Here is a 23,007-nt window from a genome sequence, read left to right on the forward strand (position 1 = left end):
TTACGGTGTGCCATTCACAGCACACCGTCAGATTAGCTCCTTAACAATGGCCCTTGCATTGGTTATATTTGCTGGGGAAGGTTGGAAGTAAGCTTGTAATGTGTTCACACAGGTCAAAGCATATTTGTCCCCTTCTGATAATGGGAGAGGACACATGTAGTACATCTGACATCATTGCAGAGGATCATTTAGTTTGATATGCCCCTTGGAGGCATCTAGTCATTGCAAGTAGCAATGAGAGCAGGTAAGGGGGTTCTGTGTATTCAGCAACATGAGACATTTTATGGACAGTCCCCAGCATGTCCCAACCACTCACAGTCTTTCGTCCTGCATGCTTTAATCTACAGTGTAGCCAAGAAGCAATTTCTTCTGCTAAGGCTTCCTCCAGCCATCTTATTTTCACCAGTTCATCAGCCCACCTGGAAATTGCAGAGAGCATTGGGCAGTCATATGACACATTGTGACAGCTTTGTTTTGCACATAACTCCAAATGTCTCCCCATAACTGATTTCCCTCCAATGACCTGAGTTTAATCATCCTCTGTTTTTGCCTTTGAGACAACCACATAGTAAGTTCTCTGAATATGTCCCAACTGTCCAAGCAGATAGTTAATGGCTCACTTTTGTGAGTAGTAACCTTCTACCTTGCTCAAAACTCAGCCCATTGGATGCTGTGTGCTTGTCCTTCATCATCCTCAGAGTCTCTCAGTCACATAAGAATTGAAAGAAATAATGAAGTCAGCGGGCTTCCTTGTGTGGGATTCAGGATGTGATTACTTAAGAGAAGTAAGGAGGTGCCTGTTCCCTTTCATGAACATGACAGAAGGCCCAGCAGTCCTAGAAGCCCACTGCACTTGTGCCATGTTCTAGGGACTGAAGGGGACCCCTCAATCCACAGAGGATGCTGCTTTTGGTCTAATTATAAGGCTAGAAAACCTTCCTCAGAACCTCTCCAAATTCCCCCTGGAAGAGACCTTGCTTCACAGAGGCCCCTCAGGGGGATGCAGGCAGCTTGGTCACATGGTCTTACTTCCTCCCTCTGAAGGACATGCTTATGTGACAGAATGTAATCTGAGACTGAGGAGGCCACAAGGAGACCATGCAACTGTCTCAGCTTCCCTGATTCCTTATGTTATTTCCACTGCTAGTATTCAGAGATCTGCTCAGTTCTTTTTTTATTATTATTATTTCTAACACATTCCCACACCTAATTTCAACTCCAACACAGAAAAGATTCTTGAAATTACAAATTATTGCAATTTGCTCAAATTCAGCCCAACATGTCAGAAGGTGGTACTAGCAAGGTGGGATGTCGACACAATCTGGTAAAATGCACAAGGGGTTATGAAAATGGCCAAATACTATGTAGACAAGTGGTGTGCAATTGTTTTCCTACAAAATTGTTGAGAAGGTGCTTGAAAAAATAGATCTGTTATACCATCAAAAATTCAACAAGTACTTATTTATTTTCAAGTATGTGAGGGGACTTCTGCCTACAAACTTCTTTTGGGTGTCTGTAAACATTAACCCAACAGATGACAACTTATGACAAAGATTTAAACTGGGTGGATGGGGAAGTCTTTTTACTCTTCTTTTATTATTTTTTTTACCTCACTTCTGACCATTTCCTTATGTACAAATAGCTATAATTATATGCCAACATTTCCTTTTTGAGGGTTTCATATTTCATTGCTGGACAAGTGTGTTGGGGAGATGTGATGGGGCACCAGAGCTTTTGCCTGCCCCCTCATTGTCCTTTACCAGACCATCCCAATGTGCAGTGTTTAGGAAATTCCTTAGAGAGACCAGCAAGCCCTTGGGGATTGACTCAGCAGCAGGAATTCTGTTGCCAGTGGAAGAAACCTCTGTATATATGTTTTGGTTGGGGAAACTAAAAGATGACTGACCATTACTTTAAGACCCAAGATAGCACAGGTGTGCTCCTAGGACCTTAGTAAGAAGGAGGAAACAAGGAAGTATTTGTAATGCTGCTGTCTCCTGGCTCTGTGGACAATATGCAGATTCCTCTGACAGCCTGTGGGTATTATTTTCAGTGAGATTTTTTTAATCTTTATATAAAATGCCTAGTTTTATTTCAGCAGAACCAGCCTAGACTGATAGAAAGACTATGGCAGAAGTGAGGTTTGCATGATTATGGCACTTTGTTTATTATATTAAAATCATATTTTGCTAGGAAATAAAGTAGTGATTTAATTCCTGGGTAGTTACTATGAGTAAGAAGCTTGAGGATCTTAGGGACATGGGGTGTCCAGTCCTACAGAGATAATAGGCAGCAGTTTCACACCAGTGGACAAGTCCTCTCAGTTTCAGTGAGTCCCTTCTACACTAGTTCCTCAAATATTATCCTTTATTTGGAGAGCCTTAGAAATTGAGAAATGTGGCGAGGACATGGTCAACTGGGGCCCTCCTGAAGGGCATCTCATGTATTTAAACAGTTCATACCTGGTATTTATGGGCTTTGTACTTGGAACTAAAGATCGGGTGGTGAAGAAGACCATGTACCTCAGATCAAGAGGTGATAGACAGAAGCACTTTTCAATTTCACAATTATATATATTTTTAAAAAGCTCTATGGTAGAGTGACAATATGGCACAATGAAAGCAGAGGGGAGGGACGCTCCATCCTATCTCAGGAAGTTAGGAGACTTCATGGAATATCATAGTTTGACAAATAAAGATAAGAGGTGAGGAAGCTGGGCTGATGAGGAAGCCTCTGTGTATCTGTAAAGGTCCAGAGTCAAGAGAGCATGCCCAGCTTGTAGAATTACTAGGAGTTCATTCTGGCTGTAAATCTGAAGCACTAGACACCTGGAAAGAATTACTAAAATGTTGGGCTGGGGATTTAGCTCAGTTGATACAGTACTTGCCTGGCATACACAAGGCCATGGCTTCAATCCACAGCACCACAAAATAATAAAAATTATTATTATTATTATTATTATTATTATTATTATTATTCTATAAATGTTGAATTAACTCAAATGAAAAAATTCCCTTCTTTATTAATATGGGGCAGAATTTGTAGACCATTCAAGTCAAAATCGCAGGAGACTTCTATCTGAACATATACTGGGGAATAGATGTTAAAGGCCTTATTGAAAGGTCATAATTAAAAACAAAAATCAGGATGTCTTGTGGTCTCTAGTTCCTTATTCTCAGGAGCAGACTTTTCTAGTTGAGCTGACTTTTGCTATTTCTAGTAGTATTAAACACTTTCCTCCTGTCCTGGGATTTTCCCAGTCATGTATTATTTCATTTTTAATTTTGCTAACTGAATTCATATTTGTTTGAATATAACAAATCCATAGGAAGTGTTAAGGCATGGAAGAAAATATAGTATAAAGTTAGTCGTTCTGTCTTCTTTCACCTCAACTAGACAGGTGCCTTCCTATTGTGACATATATACTAGTTTATTTTGTATTTTCCACATGTAGGTTATACCATATGTACATACTCATTATTTTATAAATTATTCACACTTTCTATATTTTTTCACTTAAGATGCCTCTTGGAGATGTTTCCCGACACATACAACTCCCCCCATCCTTTTAACAATCATTATAGGGTATTATTCTGAAAGCATGTCTTAAGATTTCCCATATCAGTACCTGACAGAGGAACTTTCAGTTGCTTCCAGTCTTTTGTAATCATCATGATCCTGAAATAAGTAAACCACTACAAATATCATTTTCATTTGAGTGAAGAGATACATAAGAGAATGTCCTATATGTGGAATTGCTAGATCAGAGGTATGTGCATTTTAAATTTTTATGTATATTATTAAACCTGTCCTTCACTACCCACTAAGAAGGCAAAACTATGTGCTTCACAGTTTTATTGTGCACACTTTTTATTAGTAAATTTAATTTTTTTCTTATGTTTCTTTCTACTTAATGCAGTTGTTAGTCACTTCCCACAGAGCTCCTCATATATGAATTTCAAATATTTTCTTCATTATTGCTATTTAAATTTTTGTTTTACTTAAAATCTTCTCTAGAAATCATGTCATATTGTCTTAGTCATTTATGATTTCTTCAATAAATATTGTTTCTCAGAATATACTCTGATAATCTTTGATAATTGCTTTTTATTCTCGAACATCTCTTGAATGAAACTGATATGACACAGGTACCTTAAAAGTAGCTATTCAAATAAAAGATGCCTCTTTTTATAATTTCCTATCAGGAATCCTCAGGTTATTCAAAAAGACTGCCTATGAGAGTCAACACTGCACCAACTATTTTACCAGCCCCAGGGAGTACTGCAAGGAAAACACTGCCAACTCCAGTAAGGATCTGTGAAAATATCGAGCGACTGTTTTTTTTAGATGCTTCAATCTCTTCATTTAGTCGATTTATCTCTTTACTTAATGCCTCAGATTTTTCTTTAAATCCTTCAGTAAGAAATTCTTCTTGGACCTATAAGAGAGGAAGAGTCCACTTTTGAGAATCCCTGATTATAAACCGCCAAGAGTTCTGTATTTAACAAATTCAGCAGTTAAGCACGTGTGTCTATTTCTCTACCACCTTACAATATTCTTTGATATTTCCAGACCTTTGACCTGAAGAGGGGGAGTACCAAGGGCTTACACACTTGTGAGATTTCCTCACACTCACTGGAGGTGGAGAGGGATTTTATTCCAGCACAAAGGATGCTGTGTCGGGGAGAATGAGGTTGAATTCTGATTGATTCTCAGATCCACCAAGGTGGCATGGCTGTGATCCTCTAACAGGTCATGGGAAATGCTGCTCTTGTACAGAACACTGGTCATCAAGCTCCTGGTTGTGACACAGGTTTGTTGTACTCTACTTGTATAGAAGAATCAGGAAGACACAAAAGAAAGAGGAGCAATTTCTGATCTTTCACTGTCCTAATTTTATATCAGGCAAATCTGATGCATGCAGACCATAAGGATCTGTTTCAGGTCTCTTGGATGGTTGTGCCAGAATCCTACTCAATTGGGGCACATAATCTCAACAAAGAGTAATCCACCACCAGGGGGTTATTATCTGTACCCTCCAAAGTCTATCAATAAAAAAAGTGCTGAAGTCTCATAGATTTATAGGCTTCATTAGGATCCAGGTGCACTTGAGGTGTCCATGTCAATGAAACATTTGCCTTTTAGTGTCCCTTTGGAATGCTGTCTGTATCTAATATTTTGTCCCATCCCATCCTGAGGAAACAGGCACTGTCTGTCAGGTCCTGCCAGGCCCTGTAGAGACTCACCTTCAGCTTGTGCTCCAGCATCTTTTCCTGCTCTCTCAGAATGTTCTCCTTTTCTCTCTCCATCTTCTCCTTAAGCTGTTCCACATTTTCCCGGAAGCTTCTCTCTTGGGCCTCTATCTTTTCCTGCTGCTCCTTCTGCTGCTGTTTTAGCAGCTCCTGTTCCTTCTCGGCTGCCTCCTTCTTGGCCCGCTCAGCTGCTCCACAAAGATTTTAGAAGAGAGAAGAAACAACAGGTTTGCATTCTAGCCTTCTAGGTTAGCACACCAAGGTGATTTCAGAAAAGGCAAGAGGGAAATCTCTCAATTTGCCCAATAGCCATGACGCAAGAGTATATATTTGCAAATTTGATGGAAACTCATTTTCTGGACTCTCCTCTTGCTTCCAGATTTAGCAGGAGGAAGCTTCTGGTTTCAGGAAGGTTTTCTTGCCCAGTCAGTCAAGGTCTATGCAGTAACCTCCCCACCCTCTGAGAGCTATGACCTCCCCTGTACCTGCTATGGCCTTCTCTCCCTTAGTGAGGGCTTTGTCTGACTGCAGGATGGATTTTTCTATAACAGACTGTGACTGTAGGAAGCTCTGGAGGACCTCCATTGCCTGAGGAACCAAGAAGAAACCAAAACACGTTAGGGATCAAAGATCTGTCTTCAGATGAGGGAGGTATGATTCAATAGATCACAAAACTGACTTTGAATTTTGCATCCTTTGTAGTAAGATCCTGTTGTGATTGCTTTCCTTCTGTGGATACAACAGAAATCCATGCTCTTTGGTGAGACATGAAAACCCTGTATCAACCTTCTCTCCCATGAATGCTACCCAGCAGCCACCCCAGGTTTTAGACCCAGTCAGATGTAGCAGCAGTTCTACAAACACATACCTCCTCCATTTTTGCAGTGTGTGCACATCCTTTTTCTGCATCTGCTCTAGCCTTTCTTAACTAGAGTCATGTCTACAGTTTCCTTGACTTGTATCTCCCCCCTCCTGTACCACAAAGCTTTCCTAGACTGCTTCTGAGGTTTTTTTCAGCTTTGTTGAGATTAACAAAATGGTGTACATTGAAAGTGTATAATATGATGTTTTGATATATGTCTGCATTATTAAATGTTTCCTACATCACATAATTACATTTTCCACTGTCATGAGAATGATGACATCTATTATCTTAGTAACATTCAGGTACACAAGAGATTAGTTTAACTACAGTAATAGTGGTCCATCAGGTGTGCAGCACTTACTCATCTGTAGCTGCATGTTTATATATTGACCAGTATCTCCCCTCCCTCTACTCTCAGGTCTGGCTAATCACCATTCTACTTTAACTCTACTCTATGTTAATATGAGCTGAACGGTGTTTTGCCCTTATTTTGGTGGTTGGTTTTTATGGTGCCAATGACCTTTAACCACACAGCATTTGTCTTTCTATGTCTGGCTCATTTCCTTTAGGGCAATATTCTTAGGGTAATCCATGTTGTCATTGGTAGAGCTTTTTTTTTAAAGACTGAATAATATTTTGTCACATATATGATATATATAATTGTATTACTTAGTAATCACAACTGCATGCTACTGGCATAAACACAGACACAAAGACCAGTGGAACAGAATAGAGAGCCAGGAAAGAAAGAAATTGGACCATTGTCTTACTCCTTGTATGAAAATGAACTAAAATGCATTAAAGTTTTAAACATAAGACCTAAAACTGTAAAACTCCTAGAAGAAAACCTGGTGGGGGGAACCTTTGACACTTGCCATCTCAGTGATTTCTTGGATTTAAAATTAAAAGACATAGGCAACAAAACCAAAAATAAATAAGTAGGAAATATCAAACTAAAGTTTCTTCACTGCCCAGAAACGATCAACAAAATGAAAAATACAATGTATAGAATGAGAGAAAATATTTGCAAACCATATATCTAATAAGGAGTCAATTTCAAAGTATATTAAAACTTCTATGACTCAACAGTTTAAAAAAATATATGTAGCAGGGATCCAAGATGGCGGGCCAGAGAGAGGCAGTATTCTGTGTCAATCCATGACATGGGACTCAAGTAGTGAGAATACTGCTTCTTTGCAAGCAATATTCCTGCCCCTGCACAAGAAGCACCATGCCTATACAGGGCTCCAGGCCTCAGCATCAAAGTCTCCCAACTACTCGCCCATGCAAGATTTCCCTCACCCAGTATCCAAGGGAGACCATTGGCAGCAGCAGCACCTGAGAAGAACTGACCCAAGAAGAAATCACGAATGCTGTTCCCATGAAGGACACCTGGCAACTTCCCATCCCATCTACCAGCATGGGGCTCCCCCGCCACCATCTTGGAACTCTTCTACCACAGAGATAGTCCCCTACACGCAGTATCCTGCCTGCACCCAAGAACTTCACGCAGGCTCTGAAGTCAGCCATACTGCATGCCACAGAGCTCTTCTCTGAACTCATCATCCAGTGCCATCATCCGGTTCCCCTCACCTGATCTGACACCAAATCACTGAAAGCAGGCACCTTCATCTTGGGCCACCTTCATCACCATCTTCAGTGGGAGCAACTCCCAGGTTGGAATTCCGGCTGGCCAGGTACCCAGTTTCCAATTCCCCCTCTCCCCAGCAACCGCTAACCCAGCACAGTGACACCCTGGTTACCTTCACCATCCTGAGGGTAGGGATACCAGCTAACAACAGATGACCCCACCTATTGGATGAGAAGGGAAGCAGGAAAGATACTGATCTCTAACCAAAAAAAAAAATACCTATTTCTTCCTTCAAGTTTTTTTTTCCCTCTCCCTTTCTTCTCCCTCACATCCCCAACATATGTGAAATGAAATACTTTGCATGAATCAGAATTTTGAGGACTGGAACATCTGAAGAGTATATTATAGTTGTGTTGTATATTCTTTATTTTTTTCATTGTTTTCATTTGTTTCTTTTATCCCACAAAAAAGACCAAATTTAAGAATTATCAGGATAGAGGAAGGCACAGAATTCCAAACCAAAGGAATGAGCAAGCTATTAATAAAATAATATCAGAAAATTTTCCAAACATGAAGAATGAATCGGAAAACCAAATTCAGGATGCTTACAGGATGCCAAGTGTACAAAATCACAACAGATCCACACCAATGCACATTACAATGAAAATGCCTAACATACAGAATAAGAAGACAATATTAAAAGCCATGAGAGAAATGATTCAGATTCCATATAGGAGGAAACCAATTAGATTATGTGCAGATTTTTCAACTCAGACCCTGAAAGCTAGAAGATCCTGGAACAATATATATCAAGCTCTGAAAGAAATGGACGCCAACCAAGAATCTTATATTGACCAAAATTAAGCTTTATATTTGATGATGAAATAAAAACTTTCCATGATAAGCAAAAGTTAAAAGAATTTACAACTAGAAAGCCTACACTACAGAACATCTTTGGCAAAATCTTCCATCAAGAGGAAAAAAAAACAATAATGAAAATTAGCAAAGAGAGGTATTACACTAAAGGAAATACTAATCAAAGGAGAAACCAAGTCAAGCTAAATAACAAAAATAAACAAAAATGGCTGGGAATACAAATCATGTCTCAGTATTAACTCTGAATGTTAATGGCCTAAACACATCAATCAAAAGACATAGACTGGCAGATTGGATTAAAAAAAGTAGACCCAACAATATGCTGCCTCCAAGAGACTCATCTCATAAAAAAAAAGACATCAACAGACTGAAGGTGAAAGGTTGGGAAAAATTTTACCACTCACGTGGTCTGCAGAAGCAAGCAGCAGTTTTCAACTTTATATCAAATAAAGAAAACTCCAAGCCAAAGTTAATCAAAAAGTATAAAGGAAGATATTTAATACTGCTTAAGGGATCCATTCATCAATAAGACATAACAATAATAAATTTATATGCCCCCCAAAAATGGAGCATCTACATTCATCATACAAAGTCTTCTCAAGTTCAAGAGTCAAATAGACCACAACACAATAATTCTGAGTGACTTTAACACACCTCTTTTACCACTGGATAGATTATCCAAACAAAAGCTGAACAAAAAAACTATAGAACTCAATAACACAATCAATAACTTAGACTTAACTGATGTATATAGAAAATTTCATCCTTCAATGAGCGAATACACTTTCTTCTCAGCAGCACATGATCGTTCTCTAAAATAGACCATATATTATGCCACAAATAAACTCTTAGCAAATATAAAAAAGGAGATACTACCATGCATTCTATCAGATCACAATGGAATGAAATTAGAAATCAATGATAAAATAAGAAATAAAAGCTGCTCCAACCCTAGAGACTAAATAATATGCTTCCGAATGAACAATGGTTTGTAATAGATATCCAGGAGAAGACTAAAAAATTCTTAGAGATGAATGAAAACATAGATACAACATATCAAAATCTCTGGGACAATATGAAGGCCATACTAAAAGAAAAGTTCATTGCATGGAGTTCATTCCATAAAGGAAGAAAAATTCAACAAATAAATGACTTAACATTACATTTCAAAGCCCTAAAAAAGAAGAACAAATCAAAACCCAAAGCAGTAGAAGACAGGAAATAATTAAAATCAGAGCACAATTCAATGAAATTGAAACAATAGAAACAATTTTAAAAATTGACAAAACAAAAAGTTGGTTCTCTGAAAAAATAAATAAAGTTGACAAACACTTAGCCATGCTAACAAAGGAAAGAGAAAACTCAATGTAATTACTAATATATGTGATGAAAAAGGAAATATCACACAGACACTACAGAAATAACAAGATAATTAGAAATTATTATGAAAATTTGTACTCCAGTAAAATAGAAAATATCAAAGGCATTGAGAAATTTCTAGAGTCACATGATTTGCCTAAATTGGATCAAGATGATATACACAATATAAATAGATCTATTTCAAGTTTGATGAAATAGAAGATACCATCAGAAGCCTACCAACCAAGAAAAGTCCAGGACCAGATGGATACATAGCCGAGTTCTTCAAGACCTTTAAAGAAAAACTAATACCAATACTCTTCAGTTTATTTCAGGAAATAGAAAGAGGGAATACCTCCAAACTCATTCTATGAGGCCAATATCACCCTGATTCCAAAATAGGCAAAGACACATCAAAGAAGGAAAACTTCAGATCAATATTTCTAATGAAAATAGATGTAAAATTTCTCAATAAAATTCTGACAAATCAAATAAAAAACATATTAAAAAGTTAGTGCACCATAATCAAGTGGGATTTATCCCAGGGATGCAAGGTTGGTTCAACATAAGGAAATCAATAAATGTAATCCATCACATCAATAGACTTAAAGATAAGAACCATATGATCATCTCAACAGATAAAGAAAAAGCATCCAACAAAATACAGCACCCATTCATGTTCAAAACACTAGAAAAACTAGGGATAACAGGAAATATCTCAACATTGTAAAAGCTATCTATGCTAAGCCCCAAGCAAATATCATTCTAAATGGAGAAAAATTGAAAACATTCCCTCTAAAAACAGGAAAAAGACAGGGATGCTGTCTTATATTTAACAGAGTTCTTAAAAAACTGACCAAAGCAATTAGACAGACTAAAGAAATTAAAGGGATACATATAGGAAAAGAAGAACTCAAATTAGCACTATTTGCCAATGATATAATTCTATACCTAGAAGATTCAAAAATTCTATCAGAAAACTTCTAAAACTAGTAAATGAATTCAGCAAAGTAGCAGGATAAAAACTCAACACCCATAAATCAAAGGCATTTCTGTACATCAGTGATAAAGCCTCTGAAACAGAAACAGGGAAAAGTACCCCATTTACAATAGCCTCCAAAAAAAATACTTGGGAATCAGCCTCACAAAAGAGGTGAAAGACCTTTACAACCAAAATTACATAACGTTAAAGAAAAAAATTAAAGAAGATCTTAGAAGATAGAAAGATCGTCCTTGTTCTTGGATAGGTAGAATTAGTGTTGTCGAAATGACCATACTATCAAAAGCATCATACAGATTTAGTGCAATTCCAGTCAAAATCCCAATGACATTCCTCATAGAAATAGAAAAAGCCATCATGAAATTCATCTGGAAAAATAAGAGACCCAGAATAGCTAAAGCAATCCTTTGTAAGAAGAGTGAAGCAGGTGACATCACTATACCAGACCTTAAACTATACTACAGAGCAAGACTAACAAAAACAGCATGGTATTGGCACCAAAATAGACTTGTAGACCAATGGTACAGAATAGAGGACACAGAGACTAACTCCCATAATTACAATTATCTTATATTAGACAAAGGTGCCAAAAACATACATTGGAGAAAAGATAGCCTCTTCAACAACTGGTGCTGGGAAAACTGGAAATCCATATGTAACAAAATGAAATTAAACCCCTATCTCTCACCATGCACACAACTCAACTCAAAGTGGATCAAGTACCTAGAAATTAAACCAGAGACCCTGCATCTAATAGAAAAAAAAGTACACCCACATCTCCATCATATTGAATTAGGCCACTACTCCTTAATAAGAGTCCTATTACAGAAGAATTAAAATCAAGAATTAATAATGGGATGGATTCAAACAAAAAAAAAGCTTCTTTTCAGCAAAAGAAACAATCAGTGAGGTGAATACAGAGCCTAAGCTTGGGAGTAAATTTTTACCGCTTACAATTCAGATAGAGCACTAAACTCTAGGGTATATAAAGAACTCAAAAAGCTAAACACATACAAAAAAACAAATAACCCAGTCAATAAAGGGGCAAAGGAACTGAACAGACACTTCTCAGAAGATGATATACAATCAATTAACAAATATGTGAAAAAATGTTCAACTCTCTAGCAATTAGAGAAATGCAAATCAAAGCTACTTAAGATTTCATCTCACTCCAGTCAGAATGGCAGCTATCAAGAATACAAACAACAGTAAGTGTTGGCGAGGATGTCGGGGGAAAGGCACACTCATACACTGCCGGTGGGACTGAAAAATGGTGCAGCCAATATGGAAAGCAGTATGGAGATTCCTTGGAAAACTTGGAATGGAACCACCAATGGACCCAGCTATCCCACTCCTCAGTCTATATCCAAAGGACTTAAAAACAGCATACTACAGGGACATAGCCACATCAATGTTTATAGCAGCACAATTCACAATAACTAAACTGTGGAACCAATCTAGATGCCTTTCAGTAGATAAATGGATAAAGAAAACGTGGTATATATACATAATGGAATATTACTCAGCAATAAAAGAGAATAAAATCATGACATTTGTATGCAAATGGATGATGTTGAAGAATATAATGCTAAGTGAAGTTAGCCAAACCCAAAAAAACAAATGCCAAATGTTCTCTCTGATATAAGGAAGTTGATTCATAGTGGCATTGGGAGTGGGAGCAAGGGAGGATTAGATGAACTCTAGATAGGGTAAAGGGGTGGGAGGGGAAAGGAGGGCACATGGGGGTAGGAAAGATGGTGGAATGAGATGGATATCATTACCCTAAATTCATGTATGAAAACACGAATGGTGTGAATGTACTTTGTATACAACTAGAGATACGAAAAATTGTGCTCTATATGTGTAATATGAACTGTAATGCATTCTGCAGTTATATACAACAAATTAAAATAAAAAATAAAATTAAAAAAATACATAGCCTGATTAAAAAATGGGGAAAGGATCTGAATGGATGTTTTTCAAAAGAAGAAATTAAAACATCAAACAGATAATTGTAAAACTGCTCAACATCATTAATACCAGTAAAACACAAATGAAAACCACAATGAGATCCCAGCCCATCTGTGAGGATGGCTATTATCAATAAGACAAAGGAGAACAGAAGTTGCTGAGGATGTGGAGAAAAGGGAGCCTTGTAGAACAGCTGGGGGGATGTGAAGTGCTGCAGCCATCATGGAAAACAGCAGGAGGATTTTCAAAAGAAGAAAAGAATCCTGAGCTTCTAAAGGCTGCCCTATCAGCTCTGTCACTGACTGGCTGTATGATCTTCAGCCACTTATTAGATCCTCATGCATTACAATTCTTTACTGCATAAATATAGAAGAAAGTAGTACCTGGTTTCCATGAGTCTCAGAATTAAATTGGTAATGCAAGAAAATAATCTGGAACTATACCTGGTGTAGGACGTGAATGTTCAATGTCTGTTAACAACTGCTCCTCATCATCCACAATGTTACTATCGGCACATACCAGTTACCATCAACATATAGTATTAATCCACCATATCCAATTGAATATTATCTTACCCATTTGAGGTATGATACACTTCATAAAAACAAGGTTATTTCCTTTTATATTATACCTACTTACTTGGCACAAAAAAATATATACATATATATATATACTTTTTGAAAAATAAAAGAAATGGTTAGTTTTACCTGAATTCCTAGTTGCAAATTCTCTTTCAGAAGAACTATTTTCAGTTTATTTAAGAGTGTCTAATGAATAGTGCATATAAAATGTTATAAATGTCATTATATTGCCATTCTCTGTCTTTGTTTCACAAATAGTGCTGTGAGCAACACCGACCCTGTGACCACACTCTGTTGGCCACCCCTATCTCCTTATTCCTCACCTTCACTCCTTTCCTGGGCACTAGCTTGTAGTCAAATTCCACCTTCTTCTTTGCTTCTAAGTAGAGCCTGTGGCCTCCAGGAACAGAGAATGCTCCTCTTGAGATGCTTTGCATCAGGGCCTCTGAAAGCTGCTCCAGCTGAGCCTGGCAGTATTTGACAGATGCCTCTTCATTCCGGAGCAAGAGAGCTTCCTTCTTTCTCTCTGTGGTTTCCTGGAAGGAAAATGTAGGGAAGTAAAGTAATAAGAAGTTGTTAGAAGGAAGGTCCAGTGGGGATACTCAGAAGAAGCCTTCTGACAGCCTCAGAGTGGTCTAAGACATGGAAACGGGTTGGGAGATATGCTTCCATTGATCGCAGGTTTGATCAATTCTCTGTGCAACTGAAAATTGCTTTAATGCCCCTGTGGTTAAGTTCTATCTCTGTAAAACAATGGAGATGGAAGACATGATGTTGGTGGTTTATTTAGCTACGATATTAACAGTGAGCCCAAACCCTAATAGTCACTAATAACAAGTAAATTTTTAGAAGGAGGGGAAGGAAGAGGATGATGAGGATAGTCACTAATAAAAAGTAAATTTGTGAGGGAATGTGGATTTCTGTGGTTGAAATTATATCCATGGCAAACAATTCTGAAGGAATGAATTGAGTGTATTCTGAACAGAATTTTGAAACCTTCATAAATTCTTTCAGTGAGGGTTTGAATGTGGGAGGATACAGGGATAGATTTATTGATTTATTGACTGTTTGCTGGTTCTTGTAAAGTAAAATCCAGTGGATTTTCTCTAAGATTTTTTATACTGTTGTGTCAGTTCCAGATCGACTGAAGGACAAACTTCCAGTGAAGGTGCAGAATTAGGCAGTCCCTGACAGTTTTCTCCCTTGGTGTCCACACCCTGCCTTGTCCCTGGGCCTGTGAATGTGATGAATATTAATCCTATGATCATGTTACATAGCACAGGTTAACTTTAAAAAATTGAGAGTACTCCATTGGGCATCACCTAATCATATAAGCTTTTAAAAGCAATTTTCTCTGACTGTGGCATAGAGGAAATCAGAGAGACTACAGAAGCATTTCATTGCTTGAAAGTGGAGAAGGCTTCCCCAGAGCACCAACATGAGAACTAAGGTCAAGTCACTCCTTGTTTTCCATGGATGGTGCACTGAGCAGAGCAGTCTGTGCAAAGATCTGACTGTGAGCTAAGACATTCTTATTGTGTTAAGCTGCTAATCACTGGATAACTTGTCTTGCAGCAATACTAAATTAAGGGTGAACCGTATCCTGAAGAGCCCTGTTGCCCACAAAAATAAATAAATAAATACAAATAAGTAAAATAGGTTCTTTCTATGATGAGAATGATGCAAACTCTGGAATCAAAAATATGGAGTCAAGTCTCATTCCAGAAGGAGAGGAATAAGGAAGGATGAATAAAAATTCAATTACAATAAGCTTCTTCTGGAACTCATGATTGTCGTCCTTGAAGGAGTGCTCCATGAAGACTTCGATGGCTTCCTTCTCACAGGCTGTGTGCACCTCCAGCAGCTCCTGGAGTGTGTCTGTGGGGAACTGCACCCGCTGGGCCATCTGCTCACTGTAGTGGTCGGCTGCCTTCTGCACAGCTGCTGAGTTCTCACGCTGGGCCAGAGTGGTCACTGCATTCTCCAAGCAAGGAATGGTTCCTTTGTTGATGGCATTCACGTAGGTTTCCACCAGAGTCCCCAACCCTAAGTGACAGGGAATATGTGGGAAGTCTTACCCATCATTTTTACAGACTTTAAGCATTGTCTTTACAATAACAACAAACACTCTGTTTATCTCAATGTTTTCTTCTTTTCCTTCTGTACTTCTTTCTTGTTCTTCCTTGGTTATCTCCTCTCTGAATTAATCACAATTTAATAACACTGTTTTTCCTATACACTCCTTCTTTTATAGTTCTCACATTACCTCATTAAGTAATTACTAATTGCAACCAAGAGGTTTTTAGTGTTTCCTAGAAAAATACTTTCCTATTTAAATAAAGTAAAAGAGTCTATCATAAAGTAAATTACATAATTTGTGAGTCTTGATTTAAAATAAAAATGAAAGTTTCCTTGTAAAAAATATTATCAAAAATTTACAGAAAGCAACATAGAGTTTGGAAACAAACATAGGCCCACATCGAGACTTCATGATTGCTTGGAACACATGCTCCTGAAACCAGTGCTGTTTAAATTTGTTTCTCAAACACAATGAGCTGGCCTGGGACTCATGACCTGCTGATTCTTTTCTGACTAGTTTCAACTCATAAAATATCTTGTATATTCTCACAGGGATATATTCAATCCTATGGGACTTTCCCTCTACTTGCAGATTTCTCTCCTTAGTAGTAGCTTCTGATGAGTATACTTCCTCAGGGTGCTCATTTTGTGAGATGTGTTAGACTTCAACAAGTCCTCAGATATGAAAACTTTAAGGAAAATGCATTTCTTTTTTTAANTTTCCCAGCACCATTTGTTGAAGATGCTATCCTTCCTCCATTGCATGCTTTTAGCCCCTTTATCAACTATAAGGCTCCCTGGTGGTCTAGTGGCTAGGAAAATGCATTTCTGAGTGTGGCATGAATGCCTGCTTCTCCACATTTCTTACAAAAGCAAACAGAATTACTGACAAACTCACAAAAGAATCACAGTGTTATCATACATACTGAACCCCCCAGAGACACGCACTGGGACAACAGAAACTCACGATTTCCAGTGACAATGATTCCCCCTCTCAGGGTCTTGGTCTTCGCATTGGTGAAGACATAGGAACAGAAGTTCTTTGATTGCACCTGAAAATTCTTTTCCAGCTGGTTTTGTGGAACTTTTTCAATGTGAGATAACAGGCTTCTGTCATTTGTAGGCCGGTCAAAGACAAAGCACTTTCGTTTTGGAAAGAAACATCTGATTCTCTCTCTAGAGTTATTGGATTTTTGGATTTTTTTATTGTTTCCTATAAAAAAGAACACTGATTCAGGAGATAAGCCTTCAGGCAAAGAGATTGAGATTTTTCTATGAATCTTTGTCTAAATGTAATTCTCAAGCCTGTTGATCTTTTCTTTTTTAATTTCTTTTTTTTTTGTAGTTGTAGATGGACAGCATGACTTTATTTTTTATTTTATTTTTATGTGGTGCTGAGGATTGAACCCAGTGCCTCACACATGCAAGGCAAGCACTATGCCACTGAGCTGTAGCCCCAGCCCAAGCCTGTTTATCTTTATTCAATCATAGAAAGCAGTGTTATGCTAACTTGAACATCCATTTTTTTTTATCAGAGCTCAGAGTCAAGGAAGTATTTTTGGAGAGAAAGAAGAGATACTCATCTCAAATGGAAAAACTTGTAAATGGTCTCCTTAACCCTTGTGTAGTGGTAAACCCACTGTAAAGTATTTATTAAAAGTTTGAAATGACTGATTAATCACAAAAATTGTCAGAAAGACTTTTCTGATATTGTAGTCCCATGTCATAAAGAAGATGTAGGCTCTTCACTAAAGTAATGCTAGAAATAAGGACAGATGTTGCTGGGAGGACAGATGATACCCAGAACTGTAGAGAAAAATGTTTATCAATCAAAGCCCCGAATCCACACACCATAATTATGTTTAGAAATTCCTTCAGCAGAAAACTGCATTAAAGTGAATTTCAATTTAATGTGTACTTCTTGATATCGGATTATTTTGGACTTAAGTTTGTCTCACAGATATTCTGTGGCATAAGTCAGCTGTTCAAATAGATGTTAATTTAAAGAATGAATACACATGGGTATTGATAAGTACCAGTACTTATCTACTCTGTTAAATATACTCCATGTGATTACATTTGTAATAGTAACATGATACCATGTAAGTCTGTGGGATAAATAAGGTGATGTTGTCAAAAAGGTAAAATGAAAGGTTAGACAGTATTCCTGGAATTATGTGTTGCTTCCCCCTCCACCCATGAATGATTCATTATACAAACATCTTTTCTCTGAAGGATGTAACTATCTACTTTAGTATAATGAGTGAAATATTTTTAAAAGTAATTCCTTATATTTCCTGTGATACTAGGTTTACTCATATCTAGTGTGATAAACTCTTTTCCTCAAAATAGAAGAAGCAGTAACACTTCATAAGTAATATATGAGCCTTAGAAGTGGTAGCATTGACTGTAATCCTCATTATTTTTCATTGTACTATTGTTCTAACATACATGGGTGCAACAATGAGGCCTAAATTTCCTTAGTGAATTTAAATTTGGGCCTCTGAAGATTTTTATAAAATAAATATAAATATCATGGTCACTTGTCAATCATCAATCATCATTAGCAAGGGCCTCAATCCATTCGCAAATAAACAGGTATATCAAGCACTAAAAGACAGGGCTTAGTTAATCCCACTTCCTTATTGAACCTCCCCACACCAAGGCCACCCTCGGATACCTGAAATCAGCTTCAAAGCATTCTCCAGGTACTCATCTTCTGTGATGGGGTGTCCATCCAACTTCAGTTCCAGTGTGAAATCTCGAACAGTCCAAACAAAGTCTGGAAAGAAACTTACAAACTCAGAGGAGTCCTCTACTTCATCTGGTGTGGGGTCAGATTTTGCCCTGATTAGATGTGTTAGTTCAGTCACATAGCTGTGATCCTAGCTAAGGAATGAGAAGCACCACAATTTTCAGATCTCCCTTAGAAACAAGTTTTATAAATATTCTTTTCTCCCCATGTCCATTCTTTATTAATATATATATTTTTAGTTGTAGATGGACACAATACCTTTAATTTATTTATTTGTTTGTTTTTTGCTTGTTTATTTTTATGTGGTGCCCGGGATCAAACCCAGTGCCTCACGCATGCTAGGCAAGCACTCTACCACTGAGCCACAACCCTGGCACCCCATGTCCATTCTTACTCAATCAAGACAATTAAGTTAGAAGAAAGAAGAAACAGCCTGAGTTGCCATTCTCTTAACCTCAATGAGACATAGTTGTTTGGTTCTTGGAAGGATACTGTAGCTGTTCTAGGGCATGTTGGTCGATGATGCCCATGCTGTTGTAGACAAATGTGCTGCTGAGAAGCACGGCCAGGGCAAAGATCCAGGAGTCATTCTTAGGGTCACCCTAGAAATCACATGGGAACAAAGAATTTAGTAGTCCACTCTTCATTCCATCATTTATGTAGTTTTTCATTCCTTCTTTTTTGTGTGGGGGAGGGTACTAGGGATTGAACTCAGGGGCACTCGACCACTGAGCCACATCCCCAGCCCTATTTTGAATTTTATTTAGAGACAGGGTCTTAGCACCTTGCTTTGGTTATGGCTGGCTTTGAACTCACCATCCTCCCGCCTCAGCCTCCCCAGTACTGAGATTACGGCCTGCACCACCGCTCTTGGCTTCATTCCTTCTTTTAGCTATACTATTTCTGAATATAGGGGAAATAACAAAATTATAAGATAATGCTAAATTCAAATCTCTTTATTGATATTTATATTGGTCCCTCTCAGAATATTAGTTTGTTTAGCTATGAAGGCAAATGAAGGTCATTCTCAGTGTGCATAAAATAGTTTAAAAAATGCCTAGAACATAGTAGATGTCCCGTAATATGTGGGCAATTGTTATTACAAATTTCATCATAATCATGGTTATACTAAGGATGCAAGCACTATCCAATTAAGTTCAACAACCCTTTTTTCGACATCTGACAAAATGCCAGACCTGCATTTGATTTTTGTAGATACAAAGTTTCCATATGATAGTCCCTGCTCATAGGAATATCACCTTATGAAGGCAAAGTTACATGTAACAACATATAAACACAGCTCAAATGATAATCTGTGAGGAGAGGAAACCAAAGTTATTTAAAAAGAAAAAGGAAAAGAAAATAGCAGAGTGGAGAGGCCCATGAATGTGAATAATTGCTCTGGGAATTCAGAGCAAGAAGTCATTAGCTGAGGTTTAAAGAGCTGATAGAATATAGACTTGTGGAGATGCAGGGGTCCAGCAAGTGGAAGGACCAGCAGCAGCAAGTCTCACTGGTTAGAACACAAGTTTCTTTTATTTCACTGAAGCAGTGAATGTGCAGGCCAGAGTGAAAAGAGGCCTGAAATGAGATAACAGCAAGACTTAAAAGGCTTTGAAATAGATCCAGATCCTGTTACAAGTTCTAACATCAGCCATCGGTTTTGCTGCCTTCGGGTTATGTTTTATTCTCTTGAAAATTGCAATTAGATATAAAGAAAGGGTTTTATGCAAACTACAACATATTACAAATCAATGAGATTCAAACTAATACAAATTAGGAGAAAAGACTGATTGCAACTAATAATGTAAAGATGAATTATCTAAAATTTTACCATTTGCTATATTTTTGTTGGGTCTAACTCATGCTTTTAGATGGTGAAAATTTCATCCGGAGCTCAGAGACCTGGACCAAAATCTTAATGATAAGACTGAAGATTATTAAAATGGATTCCTTCAACAAAAGGCTATTTTCATGGCCTCTACCTATAAAGGTACCAAACCCATTGACCCCACAGGTGAGAGCTTTCTTCAGGAAGCTTTTCCTAACTCTCATGGCTGGATCAGTTTCCCACTTTTTGCATTTCTTTCCTTCTACTGATTTCATTCCATATTTCTTGTCTCTACAACCAGGCTCTAAGTCTTTACCTTATTAAGTGATATATTTATAGTACTTAGCACAGAGCCCTGGACTTCAGCTATTTAATGTATATTTATTAAATTAAATTGCACATCTCAGTATTAAAAATAAAAGATCTGTCCTAATTTACCGAAGTAATGGTTTGGATATGGGGTGTTCCCCAAAAGCTTATGTGTGAAATAATGCAAGAAGGTTCAAAGGAAATATGATTGGGTTATCAAAGGCCTAATATTCTCTCTAATGTGCACATGCTGAGGTGGGGGAGGGCAGAGTGGACAGACATAACTTTTCTATGTTCCTGTATGAATACATGAGCAGTATAACTCCACATCATGGACAACCACAAAAATGGGAAGTTACACTCCATGTATATCTAGTATGTTCACATACAGTCTACTGTCATATATAACTAAAAAGAGCAAATAACAATTAAAAAAAAATTAGAAGAACTGGGGCTGTAGCTCAGTGGTAAAACACCCCTGGGTTTAGTCCCAGTATTGGAAAAACCACAGTAACAACAACATAAAGCCCGTTTATATTCTCTCAGAGAGATATAAAATATAGAGAGGTTCAGTTTATCTTTCATGATACAAGTTTTTTGAGAATAAGATGTGTTAGAATTAACCTGATTTTTGAATATGAAGTTTTTGTGTTTTTGAAAGAAAATTATTACTTCTTTAAAGTTAAAAAGAAAGAAAGAAATGATTAGGTTATGAGAATCTTAACCAATCAGTGAATTAATCCCCTGATGGATAACTGAGTGGTAATTGAAGATGGGTAGGTTGTGGTTGTAGGAGGTGGATCCCTGGGGGTGTGTCTTTGGTGTGCAAATTTGTATTTGAAGAGTGGAGTCTCTTTCTCTGTTTCCTGCTCATCCTGTGAGCCACTTCCCTCTGCCACATCTTGAACATGGTGTTCTGCCTCACCTCCAGCTCTGAGGAATGGAGCTGGCTGTTTATGGAGTGAGGCCTCTGAAATTGTGAGTCCCCAGATAAACTTTTCCTCCTAAAATTGTTGTTGTCAGGTATTTTTTTCACAACAGCGAAAAAAACTGACTCAAACAACCACGGTATTTTAGGTTGCTTAGGGAAGTTTGAGGAAATGGAATTTAGCCTCCTTATTCCTAATTGAATTGCAAGTACAGGAATATGACATGATAGTCAAACTGAGGTGACCAATTGAATGGCACATGAATAAAGAGTACAGCACATTCTCTGCCTCACCTTTTCCACGTCACCCAGGCCCTCAGTGTCCAGGAGGACCAGGGTGTGGTTTGGCTTGCTGGGGTGGGGCACACACCACATCCAGATGCCCTTGGTCTCAGCCCTCACTGTGGATCCCAGGGGGAAGCCTGTGAGGGAAGAGGAGAAGGCAACATAGAGTGAAGCTGAGAGGTAAAGCTGTCTGGGGTTCCAGTGGTTAAATCTGTAGGAATGTACAGTGTCGAGCAAGCATAGTGTTTGCCAGTATTTCACAAGGATAAATAATCCACGTGTTGTCTATCTTTCTCAAAAAACACTTCATGCCCCAAATTCACATTATGCTTTCAAGTGCTTGAATTATTTCACCTTAAGAATTAGTGTAAAATCTATCATCCTGTGCTGTCATCCTATGTATTTTTATCTGACCAGGAAGAGCTGCAGTGTCCTCTGGCTGCAGGCTGAGTTCAACCAGTTGGAAACACCAGTGGGAGACCAGAAGGCAGGCATGTGTTCCTCCAGCTTCCATCGTGCTGGGCCACAGTGTCCCAGGGGCTTGTTCCTCTACCTCAGGTCACTGTTCCTTTCCTGTAGGTCCATCCAATAGTTCTTCTCTTTGCCACGCCATGGCATCCACTCTAAGCTCACCTCAACAGTGTACCAGAGGCTACTGCTACTGCCACTCACCAGGTGCTTTATCACACCTGGCTGGATTCCTCTACCTATACTCTGACCTTGGAAATAGTTCCTCCATTCAATGCTCAATTACCCTGTGAATGGGCGCTATAGGTTGGATCTAGAATGTCTCCAAAGACCCAAGTGTTTAAGTCTTGATCCCCGGTTTGACATTATTGGGAGGAATTTTTAACAGGTGGGGCCTTGTGGGAGGACTTCACATTATTGGGGGTAGGGGAAGCAGTGCCCTTGAAGGGGATTGTGGGATCCTGATCTCTTCCTTCTTTCCTTTTGTTTCCTCTTTGTTTTGCCATGAGGTGAGCAGACTCTTGCTTTTCCATAAGCTACTTGCCATGATATGCTCCCTAACCACAGGCCCAAAGCATCAGGGCAAATCAATCATGAAACCTCCACAACTATGAGTCAACATTTTATCTCCATCAGTTTAATTATCTCAGGTATTTCTTATAGTGGTGGAAAGATAATAATTTGGTCAGCTGTGGCCTGCAAAGACCTGTACTGTACTGAAACATTAGCTTTTGCAAGTTTCCTCTCCCCCTTTCTCCCTATTGAGTTTTTTTTTTTTTCTTTCTCCTATGAACTCTGCTTCGTTGCCCCATCAGGAGGATATAAATGAAGGGAAAGCAGGAAAGACCTGTGACACC

At 38.2% G+C, this 23,007-nt stretch overlaps 1 protein-coding gene across 4 annotated transcripts in view; it reads right to left on the bottom strand.

The window, feature by feature from the left end:
* Positions 1 to 1,608: 1,608 nt before the first annotated feature.
* LOC107158256 (guanylate-binding protein 4-like) overlaps positions 1,609 to 23,007 on the bottom strand; it is a 28,328-nt gene continuing 6,929 nt past the window's right edge. For all 4 annotated transcript variants that reach the window (XM_048814958.1, XM_015504714.2, XM_048814957.1 and 1 more), the window contains 9 exons: positions 21,692 to 21,819; positions 18,822 to 18,931; positions 18,255 to 18,451; positions 16,542 to 16,787; positions 15,261 to 15,541; positions 13,819 to 14,031; positions 5,738 to 5,840; positions 5,247 to 5,440; positions 1,609 to 4,438 (listed from right to left, as the gene is read on the bottom strand). In XM_048814958.1, the coding sequence (XP_048670915.1) occupies positions 4,217 to 4,438; positions 5,247 to 5,440; positions 5,738 to 5,840; positions 13,819 to 14,031; positions 15,261 to 15,541; positions 16,542 to 16,787; positions 18,255 to 18,451; positions 18,822 to 18,931; positions 21,692 to 21,819 (1,694 nt within the window). In that variant the 3' untranslated portion in view covers positions 1,609 to 4,216. The remainder of the gene's footprint in view (positions 4,439 to 5,246; positions 5,441 to 5,737; positions 5,841 to 13,818; positions 14,032 to 15,260; positions 15,542 to 16,541; positions 16,788 to 18,254; positions 18,452 to 18,821; positions 18,932 to 21,691; positions 21,820 to 23,007) is intronic.

The sequence above is a fragment of the Marmota marmota genome, unplaced genomic scaffold, assembly GCF_001458135.2.
Source record: "Marmota marmota marmota unplaced genomic scaffold, marMar, whole genome shotgun sequence".
In the NCBI taxonomy this organism is placed as follows: Eukaryota; Metazoa; Chordata; class Mammalia; order Rodentia; family Sciuridae; genus Marmota; species Marmota marmota.